The sequence below is a fragment of the Schistocerca serialis genome, chromosome 8 (genome assembly GCF_023864345.2).
Source record: "Schistocerca serialis cubense isolate TAMUIC-IGC-003099 chromosome 8, iqSchSeri2.2, whole genome shotgun sequence".
Lineage (NCBI taxonomy): Eukaryota > Metazoa > Arthropoda > Insecta > Orthoptera > Acrididae > Schistocerca > Schistocerca serialis.
Window position 1 is genome coordinate 169386206 of NC_064645.1, and position 12614 is coordinate 169398819.

Below are 12614 nucleotides of genomic sequence, written 5' to 3' on the forward strand. Positions count from 1 at the left end.
CTCCATTCCATCTTCATACAATGAAATCCTGAAAATGTTAAAGGAATGGTTGGAATGGTTATAAATAATCACCGAATCACAATCATTGAAGGCGCTTCATATTAGTTGGTTCGTCCCATGAAAACTGTTTTTTGTATGTTATGCGTACGAAACATGCGACAGCAAAATTTGTTCCAAAAATCAACGGTGAGTGCAAGGAGTCACTATATTATGTCAATAACGATACAGAACTATTGAAAGGTGTCATTACAGGTGATGAAACATGGGTTTAAGGATATGATGTCGCAAAAAAGGCTCAGTCGTCCCAGAGGATGCATTCTGTATTGCCAAGACCAAAAACACCTCAACTGGTGCGCTAAAATTCGAAGTTTATGTTCACTGTATTCTTCAGTTTTAACGGCATAGTACACCGTGAATTTTTGCTACAAGATAGAACTGTCAATAAGGAGCAACACTTACATTTTCAACGCCGTTTGCGTGGTTCAATCAGGAAAAACCACAGATGAGATCAAAAACGTGCATAACTAAAAGCTATTTCGAAGGCTTAGTTCGAGAAATGTCTCGGTGACTGAGAAAAGCGCGTGTATAAAATCTAATGGAGTCTGTTTTGGAGGTGATAACATTGATATAGAAGAATAAATTCTTTACAAAACACTAAGATTCCTGTTATTTTTTCAATGCGCCACGAATTGAATTACGTCAATTTCTCAACAACAACAATATTTAAAATTTATGGCTTATTCGCTGATGTTATCTTTTATAAATTCACCCTCCTTTGATAAATTATCTAGACAACAAATTTTTGTCATTTATTTATTGTAAAAGATGCAGGGGTCCTGAAAAACTGGAATAAGGATTCAATATTTCACTACTTACGTTTTCGCAGCTTTAAAAATTATACACTTTCATTATCATTAACGGTTGATTGTATTTTTATTTTATATTTCATTCTTTTCTCAAATTAGCTGCCGTAAGACAAGATTAAATACGCATGTTGAGTGAGTTAGAAGCTATTCGAAAGATCGACTTACAGAACTGTTTCGGGAGTTGGAAAATGCGCAAGCAGAAGTATATAATATCTAACGGGAGCTGTTTTGAAGGGAATAACATTGATGTAAAAGAGTAAATAAAATTTTTAAGAAGAAACAAAAATTCCATTATTTTTTGAATAGACGTTGTATGTGACCTCACATTCTGAATCGTGATCCCCTACCCAGATGTTCTGATAGGTCTTAGGATGGGAGACAGACGTTACAATATTTTATGTAATATTTATAGGTCCTACTGTAGTTGCAGTTGATTACAGTGTTACATTACACCACTGTAGGCCCCTCTGTGGTACCAGGTGATCATGCGGAAACTGGGTTCTTATTATTATACAGTGTTATTCATAAGTACTTCCACAGTTTCAGTAAACTACTGCATGGAAAGTACAAGACATACAGAAAAATCAGTGAATAGAGCACCTCTGCATGTTTCGTTATAGGTTCTCTGGAGTAGATGTACTTGCGGCCAGGGGCGTCAAAGCTTGTAGGCAAATCATCTGGACCGTATTGTCGCATCGAACTAGTTCACGCCTGTAGGCAGGCAATCTAATGGACACAGCTACGTTGGCTTCCGTGTGAAATCTTATGGGACTTAACTGCTAAGGTCATCAGTCCCTAAGCTTACACACTACTTAACCTAAATAATCCTAAGGACAAACACACACACACCCATGCCCGAGGGAGGACTCGAACCTCCGCCGGGACCAGCCGCACAGTCCATGACTGCAGCGCCCAAGACCGCTCAGCTAATCCCGCGCGGCCTGACTATTTATTGCAGACAAGCGCTTTCAGTACGTCACATTTTTGAAACTTTACTGGCCCTAGAATACAACAGGCCAGTCATGACTGATGGGGGGAGGGGGTAGAGCGCAGGAAAGAAGCTATTGGTGGGCTAGACGGCGTGGAGTTTTCAAACCGATTTTCCGCAGCAGCCACAGGATGCACAGCATGACAGGTTCCACCAAAGATGCAGTCAACAGACTAAATACTGCAGGAGTAGTTGAACTACGTTGTGAATACGGAAGTGCCTACACAGGGGAGAAAGGGAGCCCAGTTGGTACACGAGTAGCAGAACATGAAAGCTACGTTGTACGATTAGCATAGCATAATAAATCTGCTATAGCGGAGCACCACCATGGCTGTGGCAGCCTACCTTGTTCCAGAACCTAACTAACCTAAGGACATCACACACATCCATGCCGCCGGCCGCTGGTGGCCGAGAGGTTCTAGACGCTTCAGTCTGGAACCCCGCGACCGCTACGGTCACAGGTTCGAATCCTGCCTCGGGCATGGATGTGTGTGATGTCCTTAGGTTAGTTAGTTTTAAGTAGTTCTAAGTTCTAGGGGACTGATGACCTGAGATGTTAAGTCTCATAGTGCTCAGAGCCATTTTTGAACATCCATGCCCGAGGCAGGATTCGAACCTCCGACCGTAGCTGCCACGCGGTTCCAGACTGTAGCGCCTAGAACCACTCGGCCACTCCTGCCGGCGACTGCCACCAATCACTGAGATTCTGCCTAGCCCACCAATAGCTTCTTCCTTCACTCTCTCCCCCTTTCGTCTGGACTAGACTCTTGTATGTAAAGGTTTTTTTTTTTTTTTTAAATTACCCCTACCAGTCACAAACTTCGTCAACTATTGTGTTACCTATTTATTTAGCGACATGTTTCGAGGGAATACCTCAACTTCAGGCTAAATGGCATTACAAAAACAACTTTACAATAAGGTCATACTGATGTTACACAGCCTTCTGGCCAGAAGACCATGTAACATCAGTATGACCTTATTGTAAAGTTGTTTTTGTAATCCCATTTAGCCTGAAGACGAGTTTTTCCCCTCGAAACATCTCGCTAAATAAATAATACAATAGTTGACAAAGTCTGTGACTGGTAGCGGTAATTTAAAAAACCCTTTACATATTTCTTGAAACAGTCACGGTCGAAATATAGTCAAAATGACTTCAAATGTTTTTAGACTGGTATATTCTAGGGTCAACAATATTTCAAACCTATGACGTGTTCACACCGTTCGCCTACAATAAACAGAGTAACCTGCGCCCCATCAAAACCAGTATTGCCCTGAGGAAGGCCGTTGTAATACGGCCGAAACGTTGGTTTTAAGTTTATAATTAAAGTATTTTATACGATGACGCGATACAACATCCAGAAGAATTGTAGCCAATGAATAGATTTCCAAAGCGGTCTTCTGTCTCAGCTTCCCGGTAGTTCGTTTCAGCGACTTCAGTGACATATTGACGTTTGCCACGTCACAGGCGGTACCCATATTGAGCACATGTAATATGAGGTAGAAACTTCGTGGGATGCTCTATCCAGTCATATGTGTCTGTTTTCTGTAAGGCTTTTAGTTTTCGCGCAATTATCTTATGTAGCCTGGAGGCCCTTATAATAATCCTGTACATCTTACAGAAGGTGCAAAAAAAAAATCGATGTACACTATGCTACATCTGATCGCTTCCTTGCGGTGTGGACAGTGGCAGCAAATCGACTACACTGTCAGTCTATGTGTTGCCAATGTTTACATCATAAGCAACAAAGAACATGCAGCATAGTGAGCGTCAGTTTCTCTGTACCCTCTGTGAGATTTACGTGAGGTGTGATCAAAAAGTAACGAAGATTTTGTAATTTCGCGTTTTCTTTGAACACTCTATTTTCAAAACTTTTTAACTTGTCGCTAGAGATGTTATTGATGTATCTTTGAATTTTCAGCTGTTTTGGATAATAGTTTATTTTTGACAATCGAAACGATCATACGTGCTTTCGAGCGCTCGGCGAATTTTTACGTACGAAAAAGATGGACCAAAGAATCTGCATTAAATTGTGCCTCGGAAATGCAATAAAGTGTAGCACGGCATTCGAAATGTTGACTATGGCTTTTGACGAATCTGCTATGAGTAAGACAAGAGTTTACCAGTTGTATGAACGTTTCAAAAAGCATCGAGAAGACGTTAAAGATGACGATCGCTCTGGACCCTCTAACACATGAATTACTGACGACAATATGGAAGAAGTAAAGAAAATGGTTCTGGAAAATCGCTGCATTACCTTCAGATAGATGGCTGGTGGTGTCGGTATATCTTCGGCACATAAGAAGCAATTTTTTCGAATGCGTTGAATATGAAACGTGTTGCAACGAAGTTTGTTCCCAAATTGTTGAATTTCAGCCAAAATCTACGTCGCACAGACATCGCTCAGCGATTGATGAATGAAATCGCAAGGACCCATAACCTCTACAGAAGGTTATAACAGTTGACGAAACTTTGGTATACGGGTATGGTAACGAAACCAAGGATCAGTCGTCTGAGTGGAAACAGTCTGAAGAGCCAAAGCGAGAAATAGTTTGATCACTAGTGAAGGTTCTCCTGACAGGTTTCTTCGACTACAATAGGATAGCGCATTATGAGTTCCTTCCTTATCGTCGTACAGTCCATAAGGAAGACTTCCTGGAAGTTACGCGCAGTTTACGTGAAGCAATCCGAAGAAAACGACTAGAGCTGTAGCAAAACCACAAGTGGATATTTCGTCATGTTATATTACCGCTCACACCTCAATGCTCCTTCGTGATTTTTTTAGTAAGAAACAAAACCGTTATCGGAACCCTGAGTTTCCCGGGCAAGTGCTCTACCGAATGAGCTACCCAAGCACGACTCACGCCCCGTCCTCACAGCTTTAATTCCGCCAGTACCTTGCCTCCTACCTTCCAAACTTCACAGAAGCTCTCCTGCAGACCTTGCAGCACTAGGACTCCTGGAATAAAAGGATATAGCGAAGGCACGGCTTAGCCACAGCCTGTGGGATATTTCCAGAATTCACTCTGCAGCGGAGTGTGCGCTGATGTGAAACTTCCTGGCAGATTAAAACTGTGTGCTGGACCGAGACTCGAACTCGGGACCTTTGCCTTCCGAGTCTCGGTCCGGCACACAGTTTTAATCTGCCAGGAAGTTTCATATCAGCGCACATTCCGCTTCAGAGTGAAAATTTCATTCTGGAAACATCCCTAGGCGGTAGCTAAGCCATGCCTCCGCTATATCATTTCTTTCAGGAGTGCTAGTTCTGCAGGAGAGTTTCTATGAAGCAGGAGAGCTTCTGTGAAGTTTGGAAGGTTGGAGACGAGGTTCTAGCGGAATTAAAGCTGTGAGGACGGGGCGTGAGTCGTGCTTGGGTAGTTCAGTTGGTAGAGAACGAAACCGTTATATTTGCCTCAGCCACCGTATTCGCCGGACGTGGCCCCTTGTGACTTCTTTCTATTCCCAAGGCTGAAGAGAACCACGAAAGGACGTCGATTTGCCACCATCGACGAGTAAAAACAGAATTTCTGAAGAAGGTGAACACTATAACGAAAAGTAAGTTCCAGAAGTGCTTCGAGGATTGAAAAAAGGGATGGCATAAGTGTAACACATTGAGGGGGATTACTTTAAAGGGGACATATCACAACAATAGGTGGAAGCATAAGCGGCCAAAGACACAACTAGCTAGGGCTTAACCACATACGGCAAGCTAACACACACCAACAAGCGACAAACGACGGCAAGCCCCTGCATTTCAGCAACGTTGTCTGGAAATACCAGCTGCTATTAAAGCCGACCAACAGGCTATAGCAGCGAAACCGACGAGCTCGTCCACTGACGCACAAACATACCGCGCACATCGCCCTACACTGTGCATCTGATATATGACCTATCGGACTCAAAAACGATGATAAACCTAACTGTTGCATGATGCTGACGTTGACCGAGAGATCAACACCGGCACCCAGCGGCGGCCACCAAGCAACAGCACCGCACAACGTCAAAGGTATCGACATGCATGATACTAAGTACTAACAAAGACTGCCCTTGCATGACATGTCGCAGGCAGCAAAACATCCGCTACTGCTCTTACCACCCGATCTAACTATCGCAGAGGTTTGTTTCCCTTGGCTCTTGCCTTGGCACTTTCTTTCCTCTGCCCTTCAAACCGCTACCCTTCGTTCGACTTTCGACCCAGTCTATCTCCAGATGAGCGCGCATTAATGGTTAACCTTAACCAGACGTACGCAAATATCGCAGTACCCAGATCCTGCGACACCACACTTTAGTGAAAATTAAGCCTTATGCAGAGACGGCAGTACACTTTTTGAGTTGGTCATCATGCCGGTGTGGGCGTGGAGGGGCTCCACCTGTATAAAAAAAATTTAAAGGGGCAAAGTTTGTTTCCACGAATAAATACTCCTTAAGGAAAATAAAAAAAATGGTTCGAATGGCTCTGAGCGCTATGGGACTTAACTGCTGAGGTCATCAGTCCCCTAGAACTTAGAACTACTTAAACCGAACTAACCTAAGGACATCACACACATCCATAGCCGAGGCAGGATTCGAACCTGTGACCGTAGCAGTCGCGCGGTTCCAGATTGTAGCGCCTACAACCGCTCAGCCACCCCGGCAGGCAAAATAAAAATTCCTGTTATATTTTGACTATACCTGGCACTGGTGGTTACCTGGTATCCACATAATCACCTGATATCGATCTGTTGTAGTATTTTAGAACATGTTTTTTGCTCGCGTATCTCGTCATTTCTGGAAACCCAGAATCTATTCTGTAGCAATCAACACGGATTCCGGAAACAGCGATCGTGTGAGACCCAACTCGCTTTATTTGTTCATGAGACCCAGAAAATATTAGATACAGGCTCCCAGGTAGATGCCATTTTCTTGACTTCCGGAAGGCGTTCGATACAGTTCCGCACTGTCGCCTGATAACTGATAAACGATATCAGACCAGCTGTGTGGCTGGATTGAAGAGTTTTTAGCAAACAGAACACAGCATGTTATTCTCAATGGAGTGACGTCTACAGACTTTAAAGTAACCTCTGGCGTGCCACAGGGGAGTCTTATGGGACCATTGCTTTTCACAATATACATAAATGACCTAGTAGATAGTGTCGGAAGTTCCATGCGGCTTTTCGCGGATGATTCTGTGGTATACAGAGAAGTTGCAGCATTAGAAAATTGCAGCGAAATGCAGGAAGATCTGCAACGGATAGGCACTTGGTGCAGGGAGTGGCAACCGACCCTTAAATCTGGGAGTATGCGTACGGAACGATTTGAAGTGGAACGATCATACAAAATTAATTGTTGGTAAGGACGGTGCCAGGTTGAGATTCATTGGGAAAGTCCTTAGAAAATGTAGTCCATCAACAATGGAGGTGGCTTACAAAATACTCGTTCGACCTATACTTGAGTATTGTTCATCAGTGTGCGATCCGTACCTGGTCGGATTGACAGAGGAGATAGAGAAGATCCAAAGAAGAGCGGCACATTTCGTCACAGGGTTATATGGTAAGCGTGATAGCGTTACGTAGATGTTTAGCAAACTCAAGTGGCAGACGCTGCAAGAGAGACGCTCTGCTTCGCGGTGTAGCTTGCTGTCCAGGTTTCGAGAGGGTGCGTTTCTGGATGAGGTATCGAATATATTGCTTCCCCCTACTTATACCTCCCGAGGAGATCACGAATGGAAAATTAGATTCGAGCGCGCACGGAGGCCCTCCGGCAGTCGTTCTTCCAGCGAACCGTAGCCGACTGGAACGGGAAAGGGAGGTAATGACAGTGGCACGTTAAGCGCCCTCCGCCACACACCGTTGGGTGACTTGCGGAGTATAAATGTAGATGTAGATCACTAATACCAGTCTCACTATTGACACTGTCTATGAAGTCAGTCCTGTATGAAGCTACAAGGTCTGAAGTATTTGTATTACGTGCGGTTGGCGAGCTAGCTGCTGAACGATATTTTCGGAAAACTATTTCGCAAGACTGTCTCCCCGTACCATATGCAATGGAGAGTATGATATTCCATCAGTTAGGTAGATTGTAATCAGTAAAAGTGGATAACTACTATAAACCGGTGCCACTAATATGTTTGGTAATTAATAAACACAGTTTAGGAATAGTGTAGAGTTTTATTTTGTAAGTACATGTGCTTTGATCTTTCCCCACCATCTTTCCTGCTAAACTAACATGAGGATTGTCCCCCGCTCCCCTGGTATGAGCTTGCCCTCTGACCTCGATCTTCTATCAAACAGAAGAACAATAACTTAAACGATTTCACAGAATGCTTTCTGCAAGCAGTGCACCACAGCTCTTAAATGATGCAGAAAATAAAAATTGCCAACAGCATTCATATTAATATTTTTTATTATTTTCAATAGTTGCGATGTTATATCATCATCAGTCAACACATTTCACCAACATAACATGGAATGACTGTTCGTTGACATAGAAAGTACAGCTAGGGCACGGGAGTCCAATGTGTCAAGCATCATGCTGAACTGTATTGTGAAACAATAACACTCGGTACCTTTTCGTACCTATACTTTTGAGTTCAAGGAACATTTACCCCATTTTGTGCGAATGTTTTTGTCGGCCTGATGACGGTATGACAGTCTAAGAAAGAACAAAGGAGGTGGCTTACAAAACACTCGTTCGACCTATACTTGAGTATTGCTCATCAGTGTGGGATCCGTACCAGGTCGGGTTGACAGAGGAGATAGAGAAGAACCAAAGAAGAGCGGCGCGTTTCGTCACAGGGTTATTTGGTAAGCGTGATAGCGTTACGGAGATGTTTAGCAAACTCAAGTGGCAGACTCTGCAAGAGAGGCGCACTGTATCGCGCTGTCCAGGTTTCGAGAGGTTACGTTTCTGGATGAGGTATCGAATATATCGCTTCCCCCTACTTATACCTCCCGAGGAGATCAGGAATGTAAAATTAGAGAGATTCGAGCGAGCACGGAGGCTTTCCGGCAGTCGTTCTTCCCGCGAACCATACGCCACTGTAACAGGAAAGGGAGGTAATGACAGTGGCACGTAAAGTGCCCTCCGCCACACACCGTTGGGTGGCTTGCGGAGTGTAAATGTAGATGCAGATGTAGATATCGGAAAGGGGTCTGAAGATTTAGAAAGCGATTTAGAAAAGATTGCTGTATGGTGTGGCAGGTGGAAGTTGACGCGAAATAACGAAAAGTGTGAGGCGATCCACATGAGTTCCAAAAGAAATCCGTTGGAATTCGATTACTCGATAAATAGTACCATTCTCAAGGCTGTCAATTCAACTAAGTACCTGGGTGTTAAAATTACGAACAACTTCAGTTGGAAAGACCACATAGATAATATTGTGGGGAAGGCGAGCCAAAGGTTGCGTTTCATTGGCAGGACACTTAGAAGATGCAACAAATCCACTAAAGAGACAGCTTACACTACACTCGTTCGTCCTCTGTTAGAATATTGCTTCGCGCTTTGGGATTCTTACCAGGTGGGATTGACGGAGGACATCGAAAGGGTGCAAAAAAGGGCAGCTCGTTTTGTATTATCACGTAATAGGGGAGAGAGTGGGGCAGATATGATACGCGGGTTGGGATAGAAGTCATTAAAGCAAAGACGTTTTTCGTCGAGGCGAGGTCTATTTACGAAATTTCAGTCACCAACTTTCTCTTCCGAATGCGAAAATATTTTGTTGAGCCCAACCTATATAAGTAGGAATGATCATCAAAATAAAATAAGAGAAATCAGAGCCCCAACAGAAAGATTTAGGTGTTCGTTTTTCCCGTGCGCTGTTCTGGAGTGGAATGGTAGAGAGATAGTATGATTGTGGTTCGATGAACCCTCTGCCAGCACTTAAATCATGTAGATGTAGATCTAGAAGATGATGTAATGTAATGTTCATTACAAATGAAATGGGTGTCATCGCTGTTACTTAAAGATACCGAACCATGACGGCTTTCTAAAAGTGAATCTGGGAATGTGGGTCCACGATGGCACTGCGGCAGGCGGAGCGGCGGAGCTTACCTTGACGGGGATGCAGACGGTGATAAGCAGCAGGTCCGCGGAGGCGAGACTGGCCAGGAAGACGTTGGTGGTGGTGCTCATGCGGCGGTAGCGGCACACCGTGAAGATGATCAGCGAGTTGCCGGCGACTCCCAGCGCGAACGTGGCGCCGTACACCAGAAGCGCGGGCGCCAGCTCGCTCCAGTTGAAGATGGCGTGCGACTCGCTCCAGCTGTAGTCGTACATCTCGTAGTCCTCGGCGGGGCGCGCTCCGCCCCCGCCGGCGCTGCCGCCCCCGCTGCCGTTGCTGCCGTTGCTGCCGTCCAAGCCTGGCGCGGCTTCCGGCAGGGGCTCCGCCGCTTCCGCCCCCGACAGCGCACCGGCCACCGCCGCCGTCAACACCGCAACCAGGCGGCCCGCCAAAAACGCTCTGGCTCCCATTGCTGAACGCCGACACTCGGTCATTTGCTCCAGGCTCCGTCTACATGCCACCACTGCTTCAGCTAAAGCGGGACGGATGCCCTACAGTGTCACAAAGTGTAGAACCCTACCAACGCTCATCCGTAACAGCTGAACGTCAGCGACCAATAATGAATACACTTCTGTTCGATATCACACGCTGTTTCAGAAATCAGCATTCGACAGTACACGTCACAAACTAACGTAGACGCTATTACGCTTCCGCAGTAATATCAACGGTGCGCGGCCGGTTGAACTGTCTTAGAAATTCCTTCTATAAAGTCACACTTTCTAATCCGTTCCCTCAGGTTTCTTTCTCTCGAAAGCAAATGTCTGTACAGAGAACACACATAATATTTACATCCTCTACAGATAAACACTTTGAAAATTACGTGCCTTTTTAAGGAGTCGCACCAGCACTGTGCGAATAAATCAGGCAACTCCTAAGAACAGTTAATGACTGCCTCGATCGTCAATATTCTGTCCTGATAAACGCCTCACGGAATAGGAATAACTTCCACAAGTGATGGTCGCTTCACAGATGATCCGGCTTTCTATAATGTCACACTTTCTAATCCGTTCCCTCAGGTTTCTTTCTCTCGAAAGGAAATGTCTGTACAGACAACACACATAATATTTACATCCTCTACAGATCAACACTTCGAAAATTACGTGCCTTTTTAAGGAGTCGCACCAGCGCTATGCAAATAAATCAGGCAACTCCTACGAACAGTTAAGGAATGCCTCGATCGTCAATACTCTGCCCTGACAAACGCCACACGGAACTTCCACAAGTGATGGTCGCTTCGCAGAGGATCCGGCTTTTGAATGATTCTGATGAAGTTGAGCACTGTACGAGTTATAGAGTACAATTGGGCGACATTTATCAACAAATTCAACAGTCTCTAAGAGTCTAAGACGCTATCACGTTAAACAGCACACGGAGTATGATTAATAGCTTCTACATCCGACGAACTCTTCAAAAGAGTATGGTTTTTTGTTTCGTTTTTGTTTATTCTCACACAGTCAAGCACTGTACGAGCTATAGAGAACAACTGGGCGACATTTATCAACAAATTAAATAGTCTCTAAGAGTCTAAGACTCTATCACGTTAAATAAAACACGGAGTATAATTAATAGCATCTATACCCGACGAACTCTCCGAAAACCGTATGGTTTTTTTTGTTTTGTTTTTGTTTATTCTCGCACAGTCGAACGTTGTTCGAGTGCCACAGAACAAGTGCCCAATGTCTACAACAGCGTATTATGGAATGTGAGTACACTGTCACGATAAATGGTGCCCAGAATTCAACTGTCAACCTCCACAGCCACTGAATAACTCGTAATAGTGTGTATGATTGTTCCGTGGTCTTACATGTAGTCCTGCACTGTAGTGTTAGCAGAGAAGGAGTCTATGACCCTTTCCAACAGTTGCACAAATCCTTATCGCCCTGTCTGTTTAAAAACACATTTTCTTAAATTTTTTACCCGTGTGGTTAAAAGCTAACTGCAGCCGGTTAATGGACTGCGAGAATGCAGCACTTCGAAACTGTTTTGGAAGTGGATAAATTATTTAGAGAGTAGACTGGCAGTGTGCTAAACGCGAGAGTAGAGCCTTTCCAAGTTTGATCAGAATAATGTGTGGGTCTGTAACCGTAAGTATCGTTCACGCAATACAGTTGATAACCTCCGGTATTTAGAAAACACTGGTTCAATTTTCTAATGTCTTGATGAACAACTAGAACTCGATCACTGTGCAAAGAGGATACGTGGATTACTAGAGAGAAAAATGAGGGTAAAAATGAGGGAACTCTTTGAATTCTTTTATGCTAACGCTATTATTGTGTCAGACTGCTAACTTGTCAATTACGTAAGAAATGCCTACTACGTCCGCTTCCGCGTTTCACAGAGGAGGGATTATAGTACACAAAATGTTCCACTCGCTAAAGAAAAGCGATTGTTTGTAAATATTCGGACGTGGCCGGCCCACCGGGGGCGACGTGCGAGTCCGCGACTCCGGCGCTCGCTGCTCGCCCGCCGGCTCCTGACGCGCGTCGCGACGTCTGCGCGGCCCGCCAGCGGCACAGTGGATGGCGCTGCGCTTCGCCTCGGTCGGCCGCTCGCGACGTCCGCCGGAGCACGACTGCCGCGGCTGGCGCCGCGGCGACCGGCGTCCCGGCGCCGGCAGGCATGCGCGCACACCGCACGCTGCCACCCCCCCCCCCCCCCCCTGCCGCTCCTCTGGAGTCCTCAGGCGCCGCCGCCGACGTGGTAGAGGACCACTCGCCACCTTCC

The 12614-nt window shown here is 45.1% G+C and overlaps 1 protein-coding gene across 1 annotated transcript; it reads right to left on the reverse strand.

Annotated features, from left to right (window-relative positions):
- Positions 1-9709: 9709 nt before the first annotated feature.
- On the reverse strand, positions 9710-12301 carry LOC126416904 (kiSS-1 receptor-like). The gene is made up of 2 exons (XM_050084787.1): positions 9881-12301; positions 9710-9730 (listed from the first exon to the last, which is right to left on the reverse strand). Exons 1-2 carry the CDS (start codon positions 10322-10324, stop codon positions 9710-9712), a joined length of 465 nt encoding a protein of 154 aa, XP_049940744.1. The 5' UTR covers positions 10325-12301.
- Between the last annotated feature and the right edge of the window lie 313 nt (positions 12302-12614).